Below are 26917 nucleotides of genomic sequence, written 5' to 3' on the forward strand. Positions count from 1 at the left end.
GGAAGTAATTTTATGTCTTATTTCAATGCTTTTACCAATAGTGATACGCTAAATGATTCGTCCAACAATAGTTGAATGTAGTGAACTGATTTGACTGCTCCATGCTTCCAGCGCAGAATACCTGTAAAGTAGATAGAAATCTACAACTCATTACTTTTTTTTATATCTAACCTTGCACTCCCTTGCTCCTCTTTGTCAAGATCAAGTATTTGATTGACCTGATCAATTTGACCATGAATTGTACTACAAAAAATGAGTTGTCTCAATACACTAAACACACACACATTACATACCTGTCCAAAATGCACTGTACAAGTAGACTTTCTACTTCATCTAAATCAATGTTTAGTTCCTATACAAATAGTCAAATATGTGTGATTGTAGCAAAAAAATTTATTAACCTGTGAAACAAATGGGAGGTGAATTCTTGTATAGGGTTTTATAAGCTTAATCAGAACTTGAGTACGGATGTTCCGTAATAATTCTAATAAATAAAACATTATTAATAATAATTTCAACAAACCTGGTCACACCTTCTATATGCTCTCTAATGAATGGATCATCCATTATTGTCTGCCTGTTAGTTTTTAGGATCTTCTCAAATTCGTTGATATCATCATTCTGATATGCACTACATCACATTATGTCATTTAATGTCAGGAACTAGTCAACAAAACCCATATCATCTATTCCTTACCTCACCAGGTTGGTCATGGCTAGGATTTCAGGATTACTCTTGTAAGGCTTGGCTTCCTGTGAGTCAAAGGGGTTAATTCCTGACTTCATCAGCATGTTAGCCAACACAAGATACTTCAAACATGCCAGGCGCCTGTATATGTGACAATGAATAACAAATTTGAAACCACCACTATCTTATTCACCTTCTGCTTCCAGACTCATCATAGTTTTTAAAAGCCTCAAAAAAGTCAGTGTGTGCCTTGCTGAATTCACCCTCTCTTAGATGCATCTTACCCCCACACTCTGAAATAGTCACAAGTACTTGCGCATCCATTTCACTAATATTTTACCTCTGATAACACCCATAATTAGTGGATGAGGTATGGCTGACTTGATGTGAAGGGACTGCTCATACAGTGCCTAAGTCCATAAGAAATGAAAGAAACCACCTAACTACACACTAACCAAGTACTATATACTCTCCCATGCGGAAGAGTATAACAACACACATACATACATACACACCACATTCTACACAAATATGCAGAACTCAAATACCTTAAGTTTTTTATTATTCTTTTGTTCTGTGTACATTTGTATTTCTAGGGCATAGATTTCTAACAATTGTGTGCCCTTTTTGATATCATCTTCTCCTGTCTCTGTTTGACATGACTGGTGAAGCTGCTTAAGGATTCTTGTTAGGCTTACAAAATCTCCACGATCAAAGTAAAGCTTTCCTAACTGGAGAAGAACTCGGTACACGTAATTGTACAGCATACATTACTATTTGCTAACCTTGGTATTAGTTTTAAACCACAAGCGATCATTTTTGGCATCTTTCAGAGCTTCAAGTGTTATTTCATAAAATTCTTGAAGCAGTGTAATCTACAGTATACATACTTTTATTGAGATTTCATACTATATCAGAATGTCATACATTGTCTGAAGTTGATACATGGTCAAGAATGGAGTTGATGGACTTTTCTGAAGAGTTCCTGGTCACTGAGCCACGAATGTAGGTCAACATCTTCTTATAACAGGTGATCATCTCATTAAAATGTTGCTTAAAATAATATGTACCACAGCTGTTGTTTAAGACAAGCACAAACCAATTTGAAATGTAGCTTAATCATCTGTTTCAAAGCCTTGAAGCCCCATTCTCCTTTCGTTTCTTCTAGTTCTAATACCTGGATATAAATGTGTACCAATAACATGATTGTAACAGTAGGGATATACTATCTATGTACAAAATGTATAAGCAACACCACCTTTTCAAAGCTTTGTAAAGCTGCCACAGGGTTTTCTTCCTTTAGTCCCTTTGAACCATAATACTGGTTTTCCAAATCGACATCTGGCTCGCTATTACTCTCTTCTGTATATTCCTACAAAAGCATTATAAAGGTGTTGCGCATTATTTAGAATTCAATTGTAAAAAATATTTAAGCAGCTACAAATTTTAGCCTCTTTGATTGCACGCACTTACCAGGTCGTATTCATCGTCATCTTCCATCAAATCATCCTCGAAGTCTGACATTGTTAACCAGCTGCGTGTATCACGTGCACACTAGTTTATCCAAGAGTTTATCATTAAGCGCGAGCGCTACATGTATTATTATCGTAGGCACTTCGAGAGGCACTTGCCACGGCATTTACTGCCATTAGTCATTTAATTAGACTGAGCTACATCGTTAACAGACGAGTGTTTTTCATTTAATGTCAGGTACGTACAGTGTAGTAGTGCAAGATGTGTGTTCAGTATATCTTGACATCAGTACATGACACTGTTCTAATGTAAACCGTTCAAGCTTCACGTGTGAATGCTGTTGTTGTAAACATGCACATTGGTGTATAATGCTGTTAGGCATATATAATGCATAGTAATTTTTAGTGGGCATCAAAAGGAGTGCATTCCCTTTTTATGTGCTAACGCGAACAATATTAACTGTTAATTGAACATAAATTGTCAAACTAAATGGTATAATTATGCATAAAAGGTTTTTGCTATCTTAGGGTGTGGATACTGTTCCTCATGAGGAAGTGTGTGTAACATGGCCTTGACTAATCACCTGTACAAGTTTCTCAGTGAAGAGAATGCACCAAAGTGGCAGTCACTGTTACAACCAGCTCTTTCAAAGGTTTAACAAATAGGTTTCTATCAAATTTTCACTTGTCTTTTTTGTGTGTTGGCCTGTTAGATACAAAAACAAGTACATCCACGGCTGGAGATTGAAACCGAACCTTTGGAATATCTTGAGGAGCTAGTTTATAAACTACTATCCCAAATTTGTGCTGCTCACCCTCACAATTTGCAGGATGTGGCTGGTAAGAATTGTATGTTTATGTACTAAGTATTAGTGTGTGGTTGACTTTATCTGGCATGCTTTGCTATGATTTCAGTTTCAGCCATCCTTGTATTCAGTTTGTTAGTTTGAAGCCAGGTTTAATTGTAGTAGTACTTTACAGTTTATAGTTGGAGCTGGAGGGACCTTAATTTCAAGGATGCCGTTTGCAGTATATGTCCTTTGTATATTATATGATGAAAGGGATTTTCCAATCACAATATATGTATCCTATATAGTTTGCTTCTCTTTGATTTAGAACTGTATTCAGTTTTTTCTTTTGAACTACATGATTTTTTTCCCAAGACTATGTGACTAAGACTTTTCCTGAGCCTATCGATCAGTGGGCATTGGGAGAAGCACAAAAAGTCATGGAAAAGTATGCTGTGAAAAAGAAAGGGGTGTCAGTATTTCCTGTTGAAAAGATACACCAGTTACTATCTAAGGTAATGTAGTAAGCCTGCATAACATGCATGCTTGTGTGTATAGTACAGGGGTGTATGTGTGTGGGCCAGGTTGTATTACTACAGGTGTAGTTACTTAATATTACAAAGTGTTCCTTTTCGATTTGAAGTTGCATAAGGTATACAATTTTTTATATAAGACATCAAGGAGTGGCTAATTTATCAGTTTTCAGAAACAGGTTAACTTGTAGGTATGGAATTCCAACAGAATCCTTTCTAAATTACCAGCTTGATTACTAACAAGTCTAAGCTTGCATATTGTTGCTGTTTATGGGACTCTTTTTTTGTCATCCATTTTAGGAAGTTTTCAACTACAAGGTGGATCAGTCTGTTACAAACTACATTATTGCTATCTTGGATTATGTATCAGCAGACATACTCAAGGTGCATCTACACACTAGGTATTGAGTTGTTGTCAAGACATATTTGTGTATAGCTTGCTGGCAACTTTGCAAAGAATTCCCGCATGGGAGCAATCTACATTGAGACACGTGATCTGAAAGTTTCCATCAATGCTGACAAGGTATTAATTTATGTACAATAGTGTGTTCATTTTGCTGCACATAGGTTTGCATTCAAGGTTATGTTTATTTGATTACAAATATTAGAAATATTGGCTAAATATGTAAGCAATGGAACCTTTTAATGTGTAGATAAATGTATTTCACTTGTCCAACTGTGGGTTATCTTTTCTACTATAACTGAGCCAGCCACATGAAGAATCGCATAAGTCCACAACACATTATGCTTGAATAGTGACAGGTATTTTGGAACAGCAATATGTAACTACCCAAAAATTTGTTGAAGCAACAATACTTGAATTTCTTGGCAGCTTGAATTTCTTGACAGCTTGAATTTAAATACTTTAATTTACTGTAGCATCAAGGATTAATAACATATTAGCACATATAGTCTAAGTTGTAGCAATAACTCCAATACAAATTGTTATTTCTCTGTTCAGGAACTGATTAAACTGCTAGGACCATACTTGGCCAAGTCTTCAGACTCGCCTGATCCTGTGGTAAGCTGTGTTATTTGTTGATGTTTCCATAGATGTGTTGTTGGATTTGGACATGCTGTCTAAAGCATGTATATCTATATGTGTGGCCAGATAACATCTGTTGTTTTCGTTGTGTACATGCGGTTTGCATGTGTGTGCACATTGTCAAGAAATGGTTCTCTGCCTGAATCACTTATATGGACTGAGGGGTGTACGTGTGTGAATACTAGATAATTCCTGCTAAGTCATCATGCTCTATTGTTTCTCCCAACAAGTATGGTTGTTTAACACCACAATAATGTTCTGGGGGGTGCAAAACCTCCTATGAATAGGTTTGCCCTTTCTATCAATTAGTTATTGTATATAATTTGAAACCTTTATGGTGTTCATCTTTAATTTGAAAGTATTCATGTCACCTCCTCGGTATTTTTTTTCCCTAGGTATATATCCCATTGTAGTTTGTGTCAGTATAGCTCAGAGAAGGTACAACACACTTACACTGTATGTGAGCTCATAGGATTTGTACAGAGCAATTAAAAATCAAACCATTGGGGTTCATCACACCATTAAATTATGCATAAAGCTTTTGATTGGCACCTAGTTCTGTTTGGAGACGTCATCATGTAATGAAGAGCTTGCCGCATGCAGTAGAGGGCAAACAGCAACAATTGAAGAGAATAGCACTGGAAATTGTATTCAATGTCTCCGTAAATCTCGTAAAGCCAGATTAGACATAAGTTGTAATTGACACAAATTCTTTTTGATAGCACTTAACATGTGTCATACCTCCTCTGAATAATTAACAAGTTTTGAGCTAGTTGCATATGAATGCTGGCTGTTATTATCAGTGTTCTGAACATTGGTATGTGTGATATGCCTAAATGTAAAATAACCGAAACAATGTGTATTTTTTTGGACTTGATAGTACCATTAGCTGCATCCTTGTGTAACCACTCACTTACTATGGCCATTAGCCTGTGTAATTAAACTACTCATTTTTCTATCCAACCGTATGGTTTAGTTATGGGATAATTTGGTGTGTTTGTTTGGCTTCTTGTTTATAAGCTGTAAGGAAATTAGCATTATTAATTGCAATCTGTAGGTTGTGTAAATGCTATTATTTTGTGTATTGCACATCTGTTTGCTTGTGCACTAGCCTGGATGTTTACTAAGTGCGAATATAGAGCCAAACTAATACAGTATCTTATTATATACACATAGTATATTAGTAGTTGATTAGCTGCTGGAAAACGTGTTACGAAAAGTGCAGACCATGTAGCTACACCTGTATACAATGTGTAGAGTAGTTTGCCATCTTTATAGTATTTTCTCGATTTAATTTTTTTGTAACATACAAATCCAGCACTCTGGTGTTGATAGGTTTTTTTTTGCGGAGAGTAGAGGTGCACTGATATGATCTTTAGCCGCTACTCCGATAACCAATATAAAAACGTTATCAAGCCGATAAACAAACCCAATCTGATATGGTACAGTAGCATATAGACCTTTTCTCGAACAATATGCTCTCTAAATTTAGTTATATATAAAGTGACAGCTAGTGTGGGACTTTAAAATAGCAGTTGGCATTACATAAACAAAGCATTGATAGAATATTACTACAGTACAAGAGCCCATAAATAGATGTTTATGTAATAGTTGTAACACGGGCGTACATATCAGGCAAAGCCCGAATACCCCGTGTTACAACTAATACAGTATGTAACACTTATTAGGCTGATAGCCTGTACAGGGCGACCAATCACCCAAGCCAATACAAGTGCAGCCACTGGATGTATTATATATGCACACCTAAAATTTTCGATTATGGGTCAGCAGCTAATATGTTCTGGTTACGTTCGGTTATGATAAACAGACATATCCTAGAGATATCACGTAGAATTTCTGTTACTTCTCCAGCAACTGTCTGTGACTTTGTGGAGGTACAATGCGAAAATGATACTCCGCCAGTATTCGCTTATTGCTGAGGACGAATTTCCAGACTTTTACATTGGTTAAGTTAAGTACGTAGCTAGTAATAAGTATATAGTTAGGTAATAAGTAGTAGTATGGTGTAGTTTTCAGTATGTACATGTGTTTCTACTTGTAATCTTCTTGTATTGATTAGAATTACGCAAGTTTAATGTTTTAATCAGTGCTATTGAATCGTTTATGGGAAAACTACGCCTAGACAAATAAGTTTGCTTGTAGAGTGATTACTCCGTGTAGAGTGGTAGCTTCATGATGGGGATGTGTCCGTATTCGAAAACGTGCGGAAACGATTGAATGAATAAGCTATAGCACTAGTTTTCACCTTTTCCCAGCGTTTTTCAACTTGTAGGATGGCGAGGATAGCAAAACGCTCTCCGTCTGAGTGGTTTTCATAGCGAAATCGAAGTCGTGCATCCTAATCACGTGAGTATTAATCGATCCTCACAATCGATTTCAGCATCAACGTCTATATAATCACTGCCCAGTTGTAGACCGGCTATATTTCGTATGTAGCCCGGCTAGCTGGGCTACATATGAAATGTAGCCCAGGTGGTTCCTTTGATCTGAGGTGTGAAAGTGTTACATGTATATCTGTGTCTGCTGCTTGTTACCAATGCAATACCAACAAGTCTGATATAGCTGAAAGCTGATCCGATTATCGGTACATCTCTACTGGATGGGGGGGATTGTTTTTGTCTATGGCACACTGAGTTTTTGAACAAAAGTAATGAACTATGGGCCTATGTGCTGAAAAGGGAATTGCACATTGATGTGTAACCTATATATGTACAGTTCAAAGCATTACATTGTCCCACCTTGGAATATTGAAGCATATCAACTTGAAGGATAGGTGTTGAAACATTGTAGCTAGTCTCTTTTAGGTATTACATGCAGCCCATAGATTCTGTGATTTTATATTCCCTTAATTGGTGGTGAATATTGTGGTGCTTCTCTTAAGTCTCAAGAGCAAGTGTCAGCTTTGAACCACCTGTACTTTCCAGAATTCTTACTGGTTGCTGTGAGAGAGTTCTGAGTGTGCTTGCATGTACATGTCATTGTCTGTGTTCATCATCCAGTATGATAGTATGTATAGTAGGGACCACAAAGGTGTAGACGTGGTGCACGAAAAAAACACCCAAAAGCCAGCCTCAATTTTCCCTGACGACGATGAGGCTGATATTATTTTTGCTACCACGTACACTGCTTGAGAGGTCTGCAGATTGAGTGCAATATTGAAGAGTCAACTGACTATTCACTGAACAGTACCATTTATTTCACCACCACCCATGATTTGATTGGCTGCTCAGTGGTGCAGTATTGGTTAGGTAAGTAAGCCCAAACAAGACCCGAAACGCTTTCAACAAGTTGCTATGGAATTTTAAAAAAAATAATTATTCAATGGATTTTCTACTGACTGATTGACTGACTAACTGATGCTTTCAGACAAACAAGTACACAATAAGTTTTTTTTTTTTCAATTAGAGTAGGGACCATAGTAGAAATGCACAGTAGGGATATAACACTTTTTATTGTTTTACTGTGATTTAATATCGTGCACTACTCCAGCTTGTTTCAGTACTTTTTATCGGTATGCTATTATGGTCCCTACTCTAGTTGAAAATTCCAAATTTTTTTTGTGTACTTGTGTCTATGTATTGTCACTGTATAGTGGTACATGCATGTGTGTATGCTTGGCATTACATAAAGTGTGCTTATATACATTGACTAAGAATTTTTAAGTGAGTAATAAAATATTTACATACCAATCAAAAGAATGGTCAATTGTGTTCCTGATATTGAGTGTTAGGAGGTAGTTGTATTATTAGCACACCTCAACTATTATAAATGCCAACTAGCTGACAACATTCCTCCTTTAGAGCTTCATTCGTGTGTCCAATTGTAGTTGTTGTCACATGATCTAGTGCTGACTGTATATAATAGATAACAACAAGTGAGAGGTACTCTTGGAAATGAACTTTAAGGTCACCAAGGAGCTAAGGCTTGGGGGGAAAAAAAGAAGAATAAAAATTTGCCATGTAAGTGGCACTTTAATTTTTTTTTAATTATATCACCATAATTTAATGATGTCTAAATGGGCTGTGAAGCTAGATTATCATTATTGAAACCATGCCTTTAAGTAATACTGTGGTAAAAGCAAATGTGCGAAGAAGCAATGTAACAGAATAACGTGTCTCTTTAGAAAGTGGCCACAAATTGCTTTCGTTTCCACACCTTTAATTAGCACATAATCCCAGCACCATAGTATTGATACTAGAGATGTCCCGATCTACCGATGTAGTTTCGGATCGGTAATGATCTCGACAATTTGAGCAAATTGAAGCCACCAATTCATGATACCAATCTTTCTAATCACCATTTCTTCAAACACACTAGTATCATTTCTCTTCTCCATTTACGAAATAAACTAAAGTATAGTGCCATTTCTTTGCCTGGTGCCCATTGAAACTACAAGAAGCCACCACATAAGCACACATAAGTTAGCTGTTCTAATTACTTAAAGTTGCCCTTGAACTTACCAGAGGTCCTTGGCAGAAAGCAATGAATTGTGCTACACAATATCAAATAGACTAAACTATTAGAATCTCTGCTACAACAGCTTGCATTAAAGTATTTGTGGGCGCTGTCACTGCTGATTGTCTGGATGGTGTAATTTTGAGGCCATACCACCATTTCTATTGACTCCAGTAACAATGCTGTGATCATCATTCAGCTAACAATTGACCAATTAGCTTAGTCTGAGGTTATAAAATGCTACAAGAACTACATGTATAAGATCAGTCATCATATTACTGATGTCAGATTGGTAGATCGGTAATAAATTTCCCAGATCAGATCAGTATTGGTAAAGCTCAGAAAAGTTGAATCCTAATTGATACTAATGCAATTATCGATACCAATAATTCTAATGATGGACATCCATGCAATATGTGTCCCAAAACCCTCTTATAGGTATTCTTTCAACCACTGCCTCACCATGCGTGGCCTTTGGAGGTGAGAAGCCACCAGTGGCCATGGTACATAATCCATACTTTTCATGCATGTGGCAAAATATCAGTATCATTTCTGGACATCTGTATATATGGCATGTGATTGTGTCAAAAGTGACAATGCCACTAGATCCATGATACTTTGGGGGGGGGGGGGGGGGGTTACTATTCAGTGGACTGGACTACTGGACTGGAACACCGGTCTGGACTACTGGACTGACATATTTTTGGTTTTTACTCATTCTGAGGTTGGTTTTATTGAGCCTTGCTAGTAAGAACCCTTTGGGTACCTGCAGCCCACTTCTAAATACTGAAGACAAACAGTGGAATATGCGAAAACTGTCTCTTAATATTTTCGCTACTGTTCATTATGCCACTATACAATACTTATTCCTTACCTGGTGTGTAGTAATGCTGCAGGCAGTGCAGGGAACTGAATATGACAGCAATAGTTAACCAGCGATCAACTAGCCAGTAGACAATCTTTCGAGATATCCTTGAGGAGCAAGCTAGTCTCGCCGGCATGGCCAGACCTCTCTAGTCAGTGCAGGGGCTTACCAATTAGAGATTTTTCAGCATGGGCGCTTATAATCTTTATTTGATAAGCCCCTACACTGAAACAGCAAGACTAGTGAGAGCAAGACTAATGAGACTAGCTTGCTCCTCAAGCTTGCTCTAAGGATATATCTTGAAGGATATTGTCTACTGGCTAGTTGATTGCTAGTTAACTATTGCTGTCACATTCACTGCTGGAATTCCCTGCACTGCCTGCAGCATTACTACACACCAGGTAAGGAATAAGTGTTGTATAGTGGCATAATGAACAGTAGCGAAATTATTAAGAGACAGTTTTCACATATTCCACTGTTTGTCTTCAGTGTTTAGAAGTGTTTAGAAGTGGGCTGCAGGTGCCCAAAGAGTTCTTACTAGCAAGACTCCGTAAATCCAACCATAGAATGTGCAAAAACCAAAAATATGTCAGTCCAGTGTTCCAGTCCAGTAGTCCAGTCCACTGAATAGTGACACCCATACTTGGGTGCATTTTGCACTATTGGTGGCCACACTATACTGCAATCAGCCCCTTGTAATTCTATCTCACAACTGCTCACTCCAATGCCTACAAAGCACTCCCGATACCATCAGCAAATCACTGGAAGGGAAATAGAGCTATTAGCAATGTGTAGCGTGCACACTGCATACAGATATGCCTAAGGATGCCTAAGAATTGTATTTGGCACTTGCAGCCATTGGCCTAGATGCACGTAATAGGTAGAGCAGTAAATCAAAAGCAACAATAAAAAATTGCAACAAAGCAGATTGTGCTGAAAGGAAGCGAAACTGAAAAGTGTCCACTAGCCAAGGCAAGGTGACATACAATTGCATTGATAACAATAACAATTTGTCCCCATTGGCCCACCAATTTTTGGTTTTAGTTTAGAAATCATGATAACACCCATTTGTTGACTTCATACATATTTTATGGTTAAATAGTTACAATTCTTTGGATTCAGTGTAAGGTGGTACACAGAATTTTTCCTGTATAAGGAAGTATGGAACTCTATTTAAAAATTAACTTAAAAATTATAAGGACATCTATATTAGAACACCAGCTGGCTAAATAGATGTTGTACATAGAAGTATGATGACAAGAAAAAAAATTAAGAACAGGAAAAATGTAACTTCTACCAACGAGCCATAAATTACTCTTGCATACCACTAAGGTAATTAGTCTTTAATCCAGCATATCATAACCATAGAGAATGAAGAGACCACTATTTTATTATGAAGTAGTATAGGTCTGTGTTCATCAACTTAGTACTATGTCTTTTTTTTGTTTAGACACTTGTTGTTTCTTTATCGTGCTCATCACCAAATATTGGTTCCCCTAGCTGATCCACTATGCAGTGATGGAAGAAATTTTACAACAATAGCAAATCAATACCCAGACCTTGTATTATTCAATGCAGGTGCTTATCACCAATATTAAGTGCCTGCACCAAATAAATGGTCTAGTATGTGGTCCATGTTGTTATGAGAAGCCTTCCAACTTTCTATGTTCAAGTAGGGATGGAATCAAGTTACACAGTTATCAATGAAACTGTCTTTGGAGTACAAAACTTTAGCAAAAAAATTTTTTTTACATGAAATCACCCGTAAGTACAGTGCAGTATATATCATACCCAATTAAGACTTAATTGCATATTGTACATTTGTTTGTGTATATAGCTAGTGTGTGTAAGTATTTTAGTAAAATTTTTATTGTAGCATCTACCAAGTGTCACTGAAACAACCAATAGTCATCTTAGTCTCCGTTATGAAGACATTGTCAGGGACTTCAAGAACAGCGAGACACAATATATAAGACATTTGAACATGATCTTGAAGGTTAGGTGGTATTGTAGTTACTACTTTATAACAGGGAACTTTGAAATTTAGACACTGTGACTTACATGTGTAAAACTACCCCAAAAAACCTTAAGCCCTCCTTATCTGCTCCAAATTTTAAGAGGTGCTTCAAATTGGGTAGGCTTTTTTAAGTCAACAATTCCTATTTTGTAGAATGTATTATTTATATTATAAAAGTCAAACATCGTACTTATCTTCCATAGGTGTACATGGATCCATTTATGAAGAACTCAGTGCTGTTCACAAAAGATGTATGTTCCATACTTCATAGTGTGTATTGCTAAGTCTACAAATTTGTCTATATACGTAGTCAGCTGTGTAAATATATACAGTAGTAGCTAAGTTTTTGTGTGTGTATGCATGTGCATACATACAAATATGTTTGCTTGAGGGTACTGTAATTATGTGGGCATTTGTGCATACATGTTTGTAAGTAAGTTGTGAGTACTGTAAATGTGTGCAAGTAGTGCGTGTACGTGCGTGCATGTGTGTGTGTGTGCTTAGTCAGACCACTGGCCTGAAAATGGTCCCAATAAATTAAATCCTTGTACTGGTTCTCTAAAGCTACTTTACTCACTTCATTCATCTATCCAGCTATATCATAAAGTACAACAACACTGTATTATGATCACTAGCCTCACCTTTCTTTTGCAATGACTTGGCAGTATTGCAATTGGTTAGGTGCTTTCAAAAATGCCTGTGATGAGTCACTACAGAACTTTAAGATTTTATTTAACTGAATTTTCTGATGCTTTCAGCCATGCGTATCCTGCCTGTGATAAATGTTATGGGCTCCATTTCTTCACTGTGTGATGTCTTTAGGCCCAAGTTGTGCCTTTTTGCCTACTACTGTAGCTACAATACATATATGCATCGTGGTCTTTTTTTACCTTTGTTCTCCTTTGTGCCCTATGTCTTCCTCCACTACCACACAAGTGTTGATTTGTGGGTAGAGTAGCTGTGCTAGCTATCACAAGAATTATATTTCGGAATGCTTGAATCACATATCAATATGTTTGGCCTAGTTTCCAGATTTCAGCAAGTTTTTGTAGGATCAACAATAAAACAGGAAGTAACATCACTATGACTGCCATATAAGTACTGCCACATGTTCACACCAATCAGCCTTTTTCTTGCTCTCAGATAGCGAAAGTAGGATCGAAGATCATGTCTTCAAGCAATTCATCTCATCGCCGACACAAGAAGAAGCATCGCCACTGTTGCCATAACAGACGAAGTCCTTCCAGGGAATCATTACATTTGGTGTCCCTGTTCAAATCCCTATTCCATGAAGAACTCGGAAGAATCTCCTCAAAAGTTGCTGTCATGGAAGGGCAGAGCTCTTCCTTTATTCAGACTGGATCCGGTCCAGAGCAGAGCCTCCACACCACGCCACCGGTCGTACATAGCGAGGAGCAGAGCCTCCCTACAGCAGCGGCCCAGGCCAAGCAGCAAAGCCTCCTCTACAACATAGACAGAGCTGACGGGGCAGAGCCCCAAATAAAAGGTACCCCGACTCTTGAGCGACCTGATGCCACAACATGGGACCGGGGCGAGGATGGAGGCAAAGTCATAGACTATGACAAATCTACTGGCAGTCAGACGACTCAGACTCGGCTGATAGTGACAAGAAGATCTCTGCTACTACAGCCAAGATCGTCCAGGACGCCTTCTCCTGCCCCCTGGAGCCCCACAAAAGGAAGAGCATCAAGAGAAAGCAACCCATTCCTCATACTCCCTTCACCAAGGTTCCCAAGCTGGACCCCACCATCCAGTCCAGGATGACTCCAGCGGCCAAGACAGCTAACAAGAGTCTAGCTGGAATGCAAGGATACATCCATGATGCAGTCATTCCACTAGTTAACATGCTAGAGTCAGCTCAAGCGAGTACTCTCAATCCCAAAGATGCAGCAGAGTCTGCCCAGCAAGCTCTGAAACTGATTGGCAATGCGTCAGCCCACTTCTCCACTGAGCAACGCCAAAAAGCCACAATTTGTCTCCACAGAGAACTGACCTCCCTGGTTGATGATGAGGACACATTCAAGGACGCTGCTCCATTTCTGTTTGGTCCTTACTTTCAACAGAAAATGAAAGACCACATGGAGGCAATAAGGAACTTAAAACAATTCTCTTCCTCATGTGGACGACAGAAGTCCTTTCAGAAGATCCACCCCATACAGTCCCGGGGAGGTGAAAACAGCAGGGGCAGGGGTCACGAAAACTCAACAATACACTCGTTGTGACCCCAAAAGTGCCAGAGTGTACACAAAGACAAAGGGTGTCAGAGGTCACACCACTGAATGTTCTGAAGGGTACACAAAAGGCTTCAGAGAAGCCAATCCAGGCAACTTGCCCAGCCACAGTGAGTTTGTTTATCAAAGCAGTCTCTCAATCCAGGCCACTCAAGCCTTTTACACTGTACATTCCCTTCATTCTCTTTTGACAAGAGGCTATGTCCAAAGGAGGCCCTACAAGCTTATGCAGCAAGGACAGAGTCCTTTAGAGGTGAAGGGAAGGACAAGCTTCTCCTCTCATACTGTATGTCAAGCCCCACAGTCCAATATCTTCATATATTCATCTTCAGTGGCCAGATGGATAGTTACCCTGCTCAAATTAGCTCACTGATGCATTTAAGTCACATTCAGTGAGAAGTACTTCAGCTACTGCAGCAGCATCAGCTGGAATTACAGCAAATCAAAATAATGTATGCTGCTGATGGGATATTTGAATCTGTTTTTGAGAGGTTTTATTGCAAACCAGTTAGTGGGACAAACAGTGCTGTCCTCATCCTCAACAGATTCTCCACAAACATCACATTGATATGTGATCCGAGCATTCTGAAATGTAATTACCTGAATGGCTCAGATCACAGAGTGATTGCCAGCTATTCTGGATTACACGAGGAATGTGAGGTGAACATATCAACGTTCCACCCACCCCTTGCCCGTGAATATGTTTAACTTGTCTTGTTTAGGGAGAAGAGCCTCCCACCCAGTTTGATGTATATAGCGAGCAGAGTTTCCCTATCTCTACATTGCTCCAATCAGCAACAATACATATGTTAGCCGTAAAAAGGCCGATTGGTGTGAACACGTAGCAGTACTTATATGGCTGTCATAGTGATGTCACTTCCTGTTTTATTGTTAATCCTACAAAACCTTGCTGAAATCTGGAAACTAGGCCAAACACGTTAATATGTTCACCTCATATTCCTCGTGTATTCCAGAATAGCTGGCAATCACTCTGTGATTCTGAGCCATTCAAATAATTGTCCATAATTTTCATAGTGAGTAGATTGGCTGTAGAGACACTCAAACATAGCTGAAAGTGAAGCAAAAGAACCACTTCATGTTTCAGTAATTGCATGATAGCCAGGGGATGTGGCCATCATGATAGCCATTACACAGGGGATGTGTCTATATCATAGGTCTGGTGCTCTTCATTCCTTTTATTTTTTTAATGCTGTATCTGAATCATGTTACGAGAAAAATTATACTTGCTCTGAGCAAGTATAAAAAATTATACAGTACGTTTTAGTAGGGATCACGGAAATAGAAAGTAATGAAGGCTACCCACAGCCACACTAGCAGACGTTTATTCCCTATTTCAATCATGACTACACCACTGATATGCGGATTGCAGACTGTATATGAATGAAGTAATGATTAGATCTGCATCAGTTATCTTGTTTTATGGCTTTTATTTCTATACTGTATATGATCTCTACTCAAATGTCTTTATTTGTATATGAAGAGAAACTACCCATCTCTTGGTTTATAACTAGTAAGGTCTACATAGGACTTCTGGTGGGCACATCATCACCCATAGGATAGTGCATGCATATGCTTTTTTGTAACATGCAATATTTACGTATGCATTTACTACTATATATGGAACTGCAGGAAATAGATATAGTGTTTAGTGGAGTTATTGAGATCCACGAGATGACCATGCAGTTGCAGGCAGCACTTGAAGATTGCCTAGAAATGGCAGAAGAGAATCGTGATGACAATGAAGGAACATACAGTTGTCCCAACATTGGAGTATGCTTTTTGGATCTTGCTGAGGTAATTTTACATGTATTGAGTAAATGTTATAACGAGGTTAGTCAGGTTACAAGTCACTTTGGTGCCAAGTTATAATTATTTTAAGAGGTCTGAAGGGCCATGCTTATGTACTTCAGAGGGTTCTGTTTACTGTTTGTACATAAGTATTAGAGGGACAACAATTTTGTTTTTTTTCTCACAAAAAAAATACACATACACATGTAGAGCCAGTACTGAATCATCTTCAAATTACACTGTAAATCTCAATTTAGCATAGCTGTGTTCAAACTTCAGTCTTTACAAATTTCTAACCATACAGATACAGTACTGGAATTCTTTGTACTAATATTGCTGGGTTTTTTTCCAGAATGAAGAGTTTACAATATATAGTGATTATGCAGAAAATTATATGGAAGCTGTGATGATGCTTGATAAGCTAGTCAGCAAGCCAGGAGCTCCTGAATACTTAGGAGTGAGTGAAAATTACATGTTTGTTTTCTGATATGTTAATTGTGGCAGAGCCTACAGTGTAACTAAGGGATTGAAGCCTCAGACCAGCTCTTGGTAACGTGTGCTATTTTGGAAGCTTGATTGTTCTAGGAAAGCTTGTGGGACGCTGAGACTTGTCGGTGATGGTGAAGTTAATTATTGGAGTTTCCCAGGCATATGTTTTATCCGTTAGCACTTTTATGTTAGTTTCAAAGGTGGCCATATATTGTTTGCTTTTGGTGGTGAAGCCTGAATGAGTAGACAACTTAATTTATTATGAAAAGAATTAAACGAATGTCTATCCAAATGGACATTTATGGAATGCATTTTTGAACTGTGATTGGTAGTCTATAATGTGCATATGTAATTGATTGTTACAGACAAATTTATCATTGTTGCTCTACAAATGGAGACTTGTCTTTATCTTTCTCTTCTTTTTGGTGTGTTTAGCGGATTCAGCTATTGTTTAAGGAATCAGTTCAGTATGACTTGCCCAAGAAATTATTGGAGCCAATTTATCATTGTTTCTTTTATTTTGAAATAATGGAGGTGGGCTAGTAATGTTTAATTTTTTGAAATTAATTATTTGAATGTTGTTAGGCATTACGAAGAACATCCCCCTGTGAAGAAGACCAGCAAAACTTGGGAAATGTAAGTTCAAGTATACACAATTAATGTAATGCACGTATAATTGGTATCTATTTGAAGAGGCAGGCTTTCAGTGGTAATGAATTAGGCAACTCCTTTAAATCATTTAAAAGCTGGTTTGTTTCTTGTGCATATGTAGGCATTAAGCAGTATGATCAGCTTAAAGACTGAACTGGAAAAAGAGTGTGCAAGATTTTTACCCAAGAAAAAGTAACCTCTTGTTTATGACTTCCTGTGTTAAATGCTGTACTATGATTGCAGGGAAGAATTTGCTAATTTACATGGACATCGAGTAAACTACCGTAATACTGTAAAGAAATTGAGTACTTTGCAAAGTAAAATTGAAGGATGGGAGGTAACAAAGCAGTCCAATATTTAATGTACAGTGTGTACGTGTGTAATCTTTCTGTCACTTAGGGGCCAGACCTGTATACAGTTTGTACTGAATTTGTAAAAGGCAAGTATTAATAGTTTAGTGTGGTTATTAAGATGTAAATTTATTGATACAGAGGGACCATTGTACCAAATGAAGGAAGGAAGTAAAAAAGTAAGTGCCAGCAGTGTTGATTATGGTCAGTATTGTTGTGTGGTATGTATTGTAGAAAACAGATCGTTATGTTTTTCTCATGGATGGCTTGCTTGTTGCCTGTAAACAAGTAAGAAATGTATGGTGTAGTATATTTAGTAGTGTGTGTGCATATGACACGCTCACACACACACGTGTAGTGAACATACATGTGAGCTTCAATACACTATATTGTACTTTGCATGTGAGGATCAAAGCAATGCCGCGTATCGTATTGTCCATACAGTACTAATCAACTGCATAACTGTACTGTATGAGTCATACAGTACAGTTATGTAGCTAATTGGGCAAATACAGTACAGTTATGCACTTAATTGAGCCAATACAGCACACTTGGGCAAATACAGTACAGTTATGCGGAGAATTTATTTAAGGAATGTTTCATAAACAACACACTGTAAATCGCTAAAACCAGCCAAACTAATCCTACGAGTTCGTTCTACGGCTAGGAATAGATTGTATAAACACTTACTGATCGTCTGGTCATGAAGCTTTTAAACACGACTTCACTAAGACAGCACGATTGATCACGTGCGTGACATTGTAAATCGCTAAAACTAGCCAAACTAATCCTATTAGTTTGTTCTACGACTAGAAATAGATTATATGAACACTTACTGATATTCTTATTACCAAAAATCGCAGCAGTTTGAGTACTAGAGAAAATCGCTCCGAGCCAGGCGCGACCAGGAAGTACAATATAACACTTAAAGCACCGCCTTGCTTATGTGTACGAAAAATACAGTACTCGGGGGGTGTCTCTTACTGTATTTTCCGTACACACGCATGGCGGTGCTTTAACTCTTACATATATCTTTAGAATAGCCGAAGATCATCCACAACTAAATTATCGCCAGAGTACAGGTTCAAGGAAAAGATAAGCCTGAAAACAGCAATTCTAACTGACATCGATAGTAGTGAAGGTTAGTCTATGATCTGCATAATTATGCTTTAGTCTATGATCTACATACACAGTATACACAATTTGACTTATAATATAAGCCTAACAGAAGGAAGGTATATATATTACACCTGTAGCTATACTAGTGGACATTTAATGCCTACTTCTTTTCTATGATCCCCACTCAAATGTAAAATTTCTCATTGTTCTCTCTCTCATTTTTTTTGTTTTTGTGTGTGTGTGTATGTTTTGTATTGTGATTTATGACTGGTGAACTGGTGCATACTGCATCAAAAGAAAGAACGGCATCAGACTTATTAGGCAGTTGTGCGATTGAAAGCTCGTCATAGCTATCAGTTACTGAAAAGCAAGTGGCTATTCTACTTTGTTTTCAGCTTTTCAGCTACTGTGTTTTTATGATATGCCCGTTTTACAGTATTATAAATAAAAAGAGCAGTATGAGGAGCAGCTCTATAATCAATCCATGCACTACGGAATTAAGACAATTGTTGTGATTAAACCCATTGCCATGAATAAACACCTGTAGTGGAGAAAGAAATGGGACATAAAGGAGTGATGCATGTTGCAGTAGTAGGCGAATAGGCACTTCACCATGCATATTGACATGTGTATCATACAGTACTGTGCGATACATATGTTGTCTTCTGAGAATAAATCACTACATGGGTTATAATGTTAGGAAAAGAGGTTTTATATACTTTTCATATGCTGAGTGCACCACATTTTTTATATAGAGACTTGAATGTATTTCTGTGTGTATGTACGTGTGTGTGTGAACCATACTACTTATCACTGAAATGTCTGTGTATACTCTTATGTATCTACATGTACTTATACCCACAAGAATCTGACCAGCGCAGTGCTGTACAGTGGAACCTCTCTCTATTACGGACATTTTGGGATCCAGAATTTTCGGCCACTTTTTGCTGTAATATAGAGGTTTTCCTCTTTCAGAGGTAAAAATCTTGCCAAAGCCGTCTAACTGACACAAAGCAAAGAATTCAGTCAAGGTGGTCATTGGAGGGTCCCCTGGAGCTCAATCCCTAGCAGTGTCCTCAGTGAAATAAACTTGCTGGCCTCCAAGTGCACAGCTAGTTGTATTAACCATACCTGTTGAGACCAATTTTTTTTTGTCCTTATTATGGAGGTTTTTTCTATTGTGTCCTTAATTTGGGGAGTTTGTTAAGAGAGCTAGGTTCCACTGTATATTGTGTGTAGGAACACTTTCAGTCTGAGGTTATAGTGTTTGGGCTAGAGGTGGTAATTAAATCATTAAGAAACCTTCACAAATTGTAGTGATCACAGGTTTCTATGCAAGTAACACCATTCATGCTTTACCGTTTCAGTTCCTCCTTTAAGGATAGGGTTATATTGGTGCTGTTTTGTTGGTTTCAGATCATCTTAAATTTGCTTTTGAACTTCGTGAAAGAGATCAGCCATCGTTAACTTTCATTGCAAGTTCCCAGCCAGAGAAGATTGAGTGGATGGCTGTATTGATTTCATCACTAACTAAGAGGTGTGGCTACTATAGTGTGCACTGGTTGGCTATTGTTATTTCCTGTAGTACTTATGAACGTATGCTGGATGCCAAGTTACGAGAAATGGAGCAAAATATTCGTATTGTAATGCCAAAACCCACAGAATACAGGTAACCTTTGTTTTACATGATCTATTTGTATTTTGTGAAGTTGATATAAAAGTTGATATAAAGAGTTTATAGTGCAAGTTTCACTATTTTCTTCTACATGAAATCTAGCATGCTGTAATAGAACAATCCATTACACAAACGGAGGGAAGTAAAACCTCATTAATAGGACCAACTACATGTATGGGACCAAAAATTGGCCTCGATAATCTAAATGAGGTTATGAAGTACACTTTAGCAGTAAATGGAACGTATGCCACAAGAGTGAGGTACTAGTAAAGAAGTGACTGCAAAATACCATTTCACATGCTGGTATCTTAGTGGGTACATTTCCATGGTGATGAACGAAACTTGGTGTATACCTTTCCATAGGTTAAAATCTCCTGATGTTAATTCTCTAGACAATTTTGCTGATTGTGTTATAGAATTCTGTAAACATAGTAAACGCAACCACATACATGTACTATAGGGCCTTTGTGTTTTGCGAACCCATGATCAACGAAATCAAAAGTGAAAAGGTGACTGTTCTATTAAGTATTATATCAATGGTTTAATTGTATGTTAATTGAAAAAGCTCTAAATAAACTTAATCTGGATACGAACTAATGTATGCTTATTAGTAGGGCTAAAACGAATATTCTAAATGAAAGAGAACGAATGTTTTTAGTCAAGAACGAATAATCGAATATTCTATTTACAGTATAATACTGAAATACAGTGTATAGTTATGTGTTATTTCTTATTATTAGTATTCCAAACATCATAAAAATTTGACATCTTAATAACTCCAGTAGCTAGGTGCATGGCTTTTTAAATGAAGTAGAAGTGTCTGATGTAGCTAGCTACTAGAGGTGTACCAATAAGGATTTTTCAGTTGTACTGAAATCCAATTAATCTGTACCTAAAAGAGCTGATACTGATTATACTGATCTGATTATTGCATATTCTGTGAAATTGAACTATAGTAGCTACTGCATGATGCATTGTTCTAATGATTTTTAGTATGAGAGAACAGAAGTGATGTAACTTTTGCTGTATAGCACAACTATATCTGGTTACCTATGGTGGTGTGGCCTCTTTTACACAACTCAGATGATTAGGCACCACAGATATTTTAATACGTGCTCCCTTGTCCGGATTATTCCGTGTTTTGATTAGTTACCAAGATGGCTGTTATACACAGATTATCAATTTATAGTTTTCCTGTGGTGCAGTTCTTATCTTAAAGTGTAACAGCTACTGTTTTGGGTAAGAATATTTTATCATTAATAGCAACACTGACACGCGCAGTTGTATGGCTTCTCGTAACTTAGCGTTTTATGGAATTGCAGAGAGACTTTCTATTTGTTTGTAGTGAGCGAAAAGGTATTTCATTGCTGGTACTCATTTTTCCATGCAAACTACTCGATTCACAGAGCATTTGTAGAGACTGATAAAGATTCCTCATTACTAGTGTCTGCCATCCTTTAGCTTCGATGTTTCGAATTGCAAAATTGTTTCGAACGAATTCAAATCGAATACGAATTCGAATATTCGGTGTATTCGTTTTAGCCCTACTTTTTAGGACCCACTTTGTGTTATTCCAGTTATTGTTCATGATTAGTTTTCTCTGACACACAATTTGGTTGGAGTTAACAATAATTATTGTTGGGTGTGCTGAAGGTTACATATCTGGTTGCAGCTGCCTGATGGCAATCTTATACATCAGCTTTAGGGAAGTATATGAGTTTACTGGGCGTGGTGAGCTTTTCTGGGAAGTAGTATACCAACTCCATGATTTATCAGCTTGGAATTTGTGGACTTAAACATTGTAACTATCATTTCTTTTGCAGGTTTGCTGAACCAGATTCAGACAGTAACATCTTATTTGATAACAGAGAACAAAGAAATACTAACATCAAAGGAGGCACATTGCTTAAGCTTGTAGAGCGATTGACGTACCACAAATATGCAAGTTAGTACTGAAATTTTAATGCTTGATGAATGTTTACTGCTATTATAAATTTCTGTTGTGTTTTGATAGATCCATCCTTTGTGAAGACATTTCTAACTACACATCAGTCATTTTGCAAACCAGCTGAGCTACTCAATTTGCTTATTGAAAGATATCCTTAAGTTATGTGATATGTAAAATAATACAACAATTTATGTGTTAGTGACAGTGCAGCTATGTTGTTTGAAGAAAAAGAAGTATTATTCGGGCTTTTGATAATTAACTAAAACAACTCATGGTCCAGACCACTTTTTCAGACCATCAAGATACTATAATAGAGCAGTCAGTGTGATACTGAGCAGTGACTATTGCTATTACAAACAGTACGGTAGTACTATTTAAGTAGTGGTCCCCCTAAAAATATGCTTCCTTCAAAAATCATCCTAGAGACGTCTTATGTAAGTATAATTGCACTACTGTAGCACAAATTTCTCAGAGTGTATGCTTAATTAGGATACTCACAAAGATATAGCCATCATATGCTATTTCAGAACATCTAGTTGATCATCTTAACCCATTGGTACATATAATATCCCAACACCTGAAGAATATGAGGCTAATGCACATGATCAAATGTTGAGAGAAGGGTTTAAAAGATTTAGACGTCAGTATGCATCACCAATCCAACTACGGTAAGTAATCATTTCTTATATGATGCTATTTTATCTCATGCAATAATAAACAGAGTATTAAATGTTCTTCGGCAATGGGTGGAGCATCATTATGCTGACTTTGAACGAGATTCAGCATTACTTAAGAGCCTCACTGACTTCCTTGCTACAGTAAAGGGCAAGGCATTGAGAAAGTGGATTGATTCCATACACAGAGCACTGCAGAGACAGGTTTGTGTAGAATATATACAGACAAAACTTTTAGTGCAAGTTGCTAGATGTTTAGCTGGGTAAATTTTTTGGTTATATAAGCCCTAGTGTGTATTCTGATATTTATTTGTCTTGATTTATAGCTTGAAGGTGGGGACGAGGAAAGAAAAAGCACCTGGGCTCAAAACATGGTATGTCAATGTTTTAGTTCTAAATTTATTGTAAAATGTAACATAAATTCAGGTTCCACCTCCAGTTGAATGGCATATTACAAAAGTACCGGAAGAATTTAGTTTGATGTCTGTAAGTTTACATGTCTGTAAATTTTAAAAAAGAAAAGATGAGCTTGTTACTACTTGTATCATTGACACTATTTTATTTGGTGTTTGTACAACACTTTGCTATATGCATTCTTTAGTTGCATCCCCTGGAAATTGCAAGGCAATTAACATTAATGGAAGCTAATTATTTTTGGTGAGAGAATAGCATGTTTCTGTATGTATTATTTCAATGCATATGGTATTGCAGGGCTATTAGACCAAAGGAATTAGTTGGACTAGTGTGGACAAAAGAAGAAAAAGAAAAGACATCACCAAATGTTCTTAGAATAATTCATCACTCGGACAAGGTAAAATTGTATGGTATTGAGTATACTATGCACGTACATCTTTATGGTAGATATCTTTCTGGCTGGCAAAGTCAATAGCGTTCACAGAGAACTTGGAAGAGAGAGTTGCTGTCGTGTCAAGATGTATTGACATAATGATGGTAAGTGACATGTTTTATTGGCCAGCCTATTATGCTCAAAAATTTACCTATTTTGCTTTTGAGCAGTGCTAAAAAATCAAGCTTATTATGCTCTAAAGTTATACGATTAAACATCAGTGTTTCCTGACTGCTGTATTAGAGTAATTGACTGCTCTATTAGAGTATCTAGATCTTATTTCTACAAAGTGTGTGAATATCCAGCCAATAAACAATCATTATATTACTTGTTTTCAGCAGTAATAATTGTGCTTGTTATTTGCTGTCTTTCTGGCACACCCATTGCACATTTTAATTGAATTTTTGAAAATCGTCACTATTATGCTGGTATAGTGCTTGATGCTTTTGATTACGCCATAATTGAATGTTTGTAATGTATTTACTTGTACCTTGTGGACCTAATCAGCCTCGATTATGCTGGCATAATCAGCTGGGCCTAAATTAGGCATGAGGCTATTATGTTCCAAAAATTGAGCATTATGCTTTAGAGCAGTGCTAAAAAAATCACCCATTATATTTTTGAGAATTGCCCATTATTCTCAAAATTATGCCACCATAATTGGCTAATAATGCCAGTTAATAGTTGCATCAGGCTATTTTCATTGATGTTTAAGCTTCAAATAGTCTTGAATTCTTTAGCTGGTTGTTGTGTTAGAGTATATGTGACTGCTTTATTAGAGTAAATAATATTCAGTGATTGTTAATTTCTGACTGCTCTATTAGAGTATTTCGATCTTTTAACTGAATTGTGCAATCTGCAGATTTCCCTACTGTTAAAGCTTTATAGTCACCTCAGAATGCTAGCATAATTCCTGATTCCCACACACCTATTATGCCTGAAAATATGCCAGCATAATCACCACATCCCTAGCCTAAATTATGTTTACACTTACAAGTAACATGTGCTTGTAGTATAATAATTGTGTTATTGTACAGTAATAGTACTAACAGCTTAAGGCATCAACCCTCCTTTTGTGACTTAAGACATCTCATTGATCAAACTGCCATCACCATATTATTTCTGAGCTCTGTTGTTTTTTTTGCCACTATTTTAAATCCTTTCTTGTAGAGATTAGCTATGTTATAGTGTTATGTTTGTTTCAGTGTATCTTTTCTGTATGTATAGGCTATGGAAGAACTTAACAATTTCAATGGAATGCTGGAAGTAGCTGCTGCACTTGATAATGCTTCAGTGCATAGACTAGAGGCAACATTTAAAGTATGCATACCTATAACATTGTTGGTATCAAACTAACACACACACGCACACACACACTATAGGAACTATCTATTAAAAGAAAACAGGTGTTTGAAGCAGCACGGAATTTAACACAGCGAAAATTTCGAGACTACAAGGAGAAGTTAAGATCAGTTAATCCACCTTGTGTACCATTTGTTGGTGAGTGAGAACATAGCTAGTTACTGTGAAAAGCTCATATAAATGTTTATCTTCACAGGAATGTACTTGTCCCATCTCATTTTCATTGAGGAGGGAAACAAGGATTTTATAATCGGAAAACCTGGCATGATAAACTTTAATAAAAGGCTAGTTGAGATTAATGTTAACCTTTAGCAGTCCAACATGTAAGCATGATACTTTGCAGGAGACTAATTGCTAGTGTGACCGCAGAAATTCAGCAGTATCAGAATGAGCCATACTGCCTTGAAACCAATACTGCAATACAAGTGAGTAGGTTTACGTTTGGAAGTACAACTGTTTTTATCTACTTCCTTTTTTAAGTACTGTAAATGCAATAATTTTTGAAGGACATAATTTTTGCAGATTTCATGGTTGCTTGGCTGCCCGTGAAATAGCTCAATGCTATACAATATGTAACCTACATACGTGAAACATGAGTGATCCTTGAAAATGTAACCATGAAAATATTTTATCTGTGAAAATTATGTATCTCGAAAATTTGTACGTATACAGTAGTTAACAGTGTGAGTGATTTTGATTACTGCTGCTGTTGTATATTTAGGAGTTTTTTACAAACTTAGATCCATTTGAGGGTAAAAATAAAAATGACTTCAGTGATTATTTGTATGATAAGTCTAAAGAGATTGAACCAAAAAACCAACCACCAGCTAAAAATGTAAGTGGCATGTTTGTAGTACTACATGCCCATGCATGTACCAATGTCTGCTAAATATAGCCACGAAAATACAAATATGATTTGAAATCACCTGGCCATAAGCCAAAGAACCAAGCAGGAACTATGTCAAGGTCATCAGTAAAGCCACGGTTTCCATGGTCCATGTCAGAAATGCCTGCCAATTTGGATTCTCCTCAGACACCATTGTCTCCTAATCCAGATATTGTGAGCAGTCCGAAGGCTCCTCCCCCTCAGCAACAACAACAACATCCAAGTGACGAAGAAGAAACAACAAGAATATCACAGTCTCCAGAAGAATTAAGAACTGTTACACCACCTCCAGTTCCACCGAGGGATGACTACCATCCGCCACCCCTGCCACCAAAACCTGCAGTTGATAATCCTCTTCCCTTACCACCAAGAAGTAGATCACCAACACTGGCTCCCAAATTAGACTCTCCTTCAGTGATTATCAAGAATTCTATACCATTGCCACCAAAGGAACCAGTTGGTATAAACTTGTTGCCATTACCGCCAAAGAGAACTAGTGGTAGTGGTGGTAGACTTTCTGCTCCATCAATTGTCCCTGAACTTGATACTTCACAAGATAAGGTTCCCCCTCGCCCTCCCAAAGCAAAAATCTCCCAATAAATTATTTTAAATAATGTATTATATGAAATTCGTACACCAGAGTGTATACATGCATGTTCATGATTTTTATTTGTGCATTTGATTAATTGGTCAAAAGAAAAAGATAAGCTTACAATAGTTATGGGAGGAAATTTTAAAGGTCAGTGGGGAACAATATCCTGGTACTGCATAGAGGGAAACTTTGGCAGGGCTAAACTTCGGCAAATAACAAGCTAAATTGCATTTGGCAAATTCAATTTCAATGTTTAGCTATAAAAAGAATAATCGAAGATGCTAATCTGAGTTGTTATATATACAAGCAATTGGCAGATTAAACTGGCAAATTTGTAGCAAATTGTCAAAGTTTCCCTCTATACAGTATTTGAGTACTG

At 37.3% G+C, this 26917-nt stretch overlaps 2 protein-coding genes across 2 annotated transcripts; one reads left to right on the top strand and one right to left on the bottom strand.

Annotated features, from left to right (window-relative positions):
- Positions 1 to 5: 5 nt before the first annotated feature.
- On the bottom strand, positions 6 to 2271 carry LOC136236339 (COP9 signalosome complex subunit 2-like). The gene is made up of 14 exons (XM_066026482.1): positions 2162 to 2271; positions 1947 to 2060; positions 1788 to 1865; positions 1616 to 1741; positions 1474 to 1563; positions 1237 to 1419; positions 1029 to 1098; positions 882 to 981; positions 698 to 829; positions 534 to 631; positions 402 to 484; positions 294 to 352; positions 172 to 243; positions 6 to 121 (listed from the first exon to the last, which is right to left on the bottom strand). The coding sequence occupies exons 1-14, from the start codon at positions 2210 to 2212 to the stop codon at positions 49 to 51; spliced, it is 1329 nt and encodes a 442-aa protein (XP_065882554.1). The 5' UTR covers positions 2213 to 2271; the 3' UTR covers positions 6 to 48.
- Positions 2243 to 26623, top strand: LOC136236334 (son of sevenless homolog 1-like). Its single transcript, XM_066026478.1, has 36 exons — positions 2243 to 2398; positions 2689 to 2813; positions 2874 to 3000; positions 3324 to 3463; positions 3782 to 3865; positions 3918 to 4004; positions 4443 to 4502; positions 11744 to 11863; positions 12088 to 12135; positions 15787 to 15951; positions 16298 to 16402; positions 16870 to 16968; positions 17020 to 17070; positions 17207 to 17277; positions 17329 to 17422; positions 17485 to 17524; positions 17577 to 17614; positions 17670 to 17723; positions 18474 to 18576; positions 19971 to 20091; positions 20140 to 20223; positions 22053 to 22174; positions 22244 to 22325; positions 22738 to 22845; positions 22899 to 23055; positions 23178 to 23225; positions 23278 to 23337; positions 23453 to 23508; positions 23563 to 23662; positions 23713 to 23802; positions 24926 to 25018; positions 25081 to 25198; positions 25257 to 25344; positions 25404 to 25485; positions 25782 to 25895; positions 25956 to 26623. Exons 2-36 carry the CDS (start codon positions 2727 to 2729, stop codon positions 26544 to 26546), a joined length of 3687 nt encoding a protein of 1228 aa, XP_065882550.1. The 5' UTR covers positions 2243 to 2398; positions 2689 to 2726; the 3' UTR covers positions 26547 to 26623.
- The last annotated feature ends 294 nt before the right edge of the window (positions 26624 to 26917 follow it).

Source organism: Dysidea avara, chromosome 10, assembly GCF_963678975.1.
Source record: "Dysidea avara chromosome 10, odDysAvar1.4, whole genome shotgun sequence".
Taxonomy (NCBI): Eukaryota; Metazoa; Porifera; class Demospongiae; order Dictyoceratida; family Dysideidae; genus Dysidea; species Dysidea avara.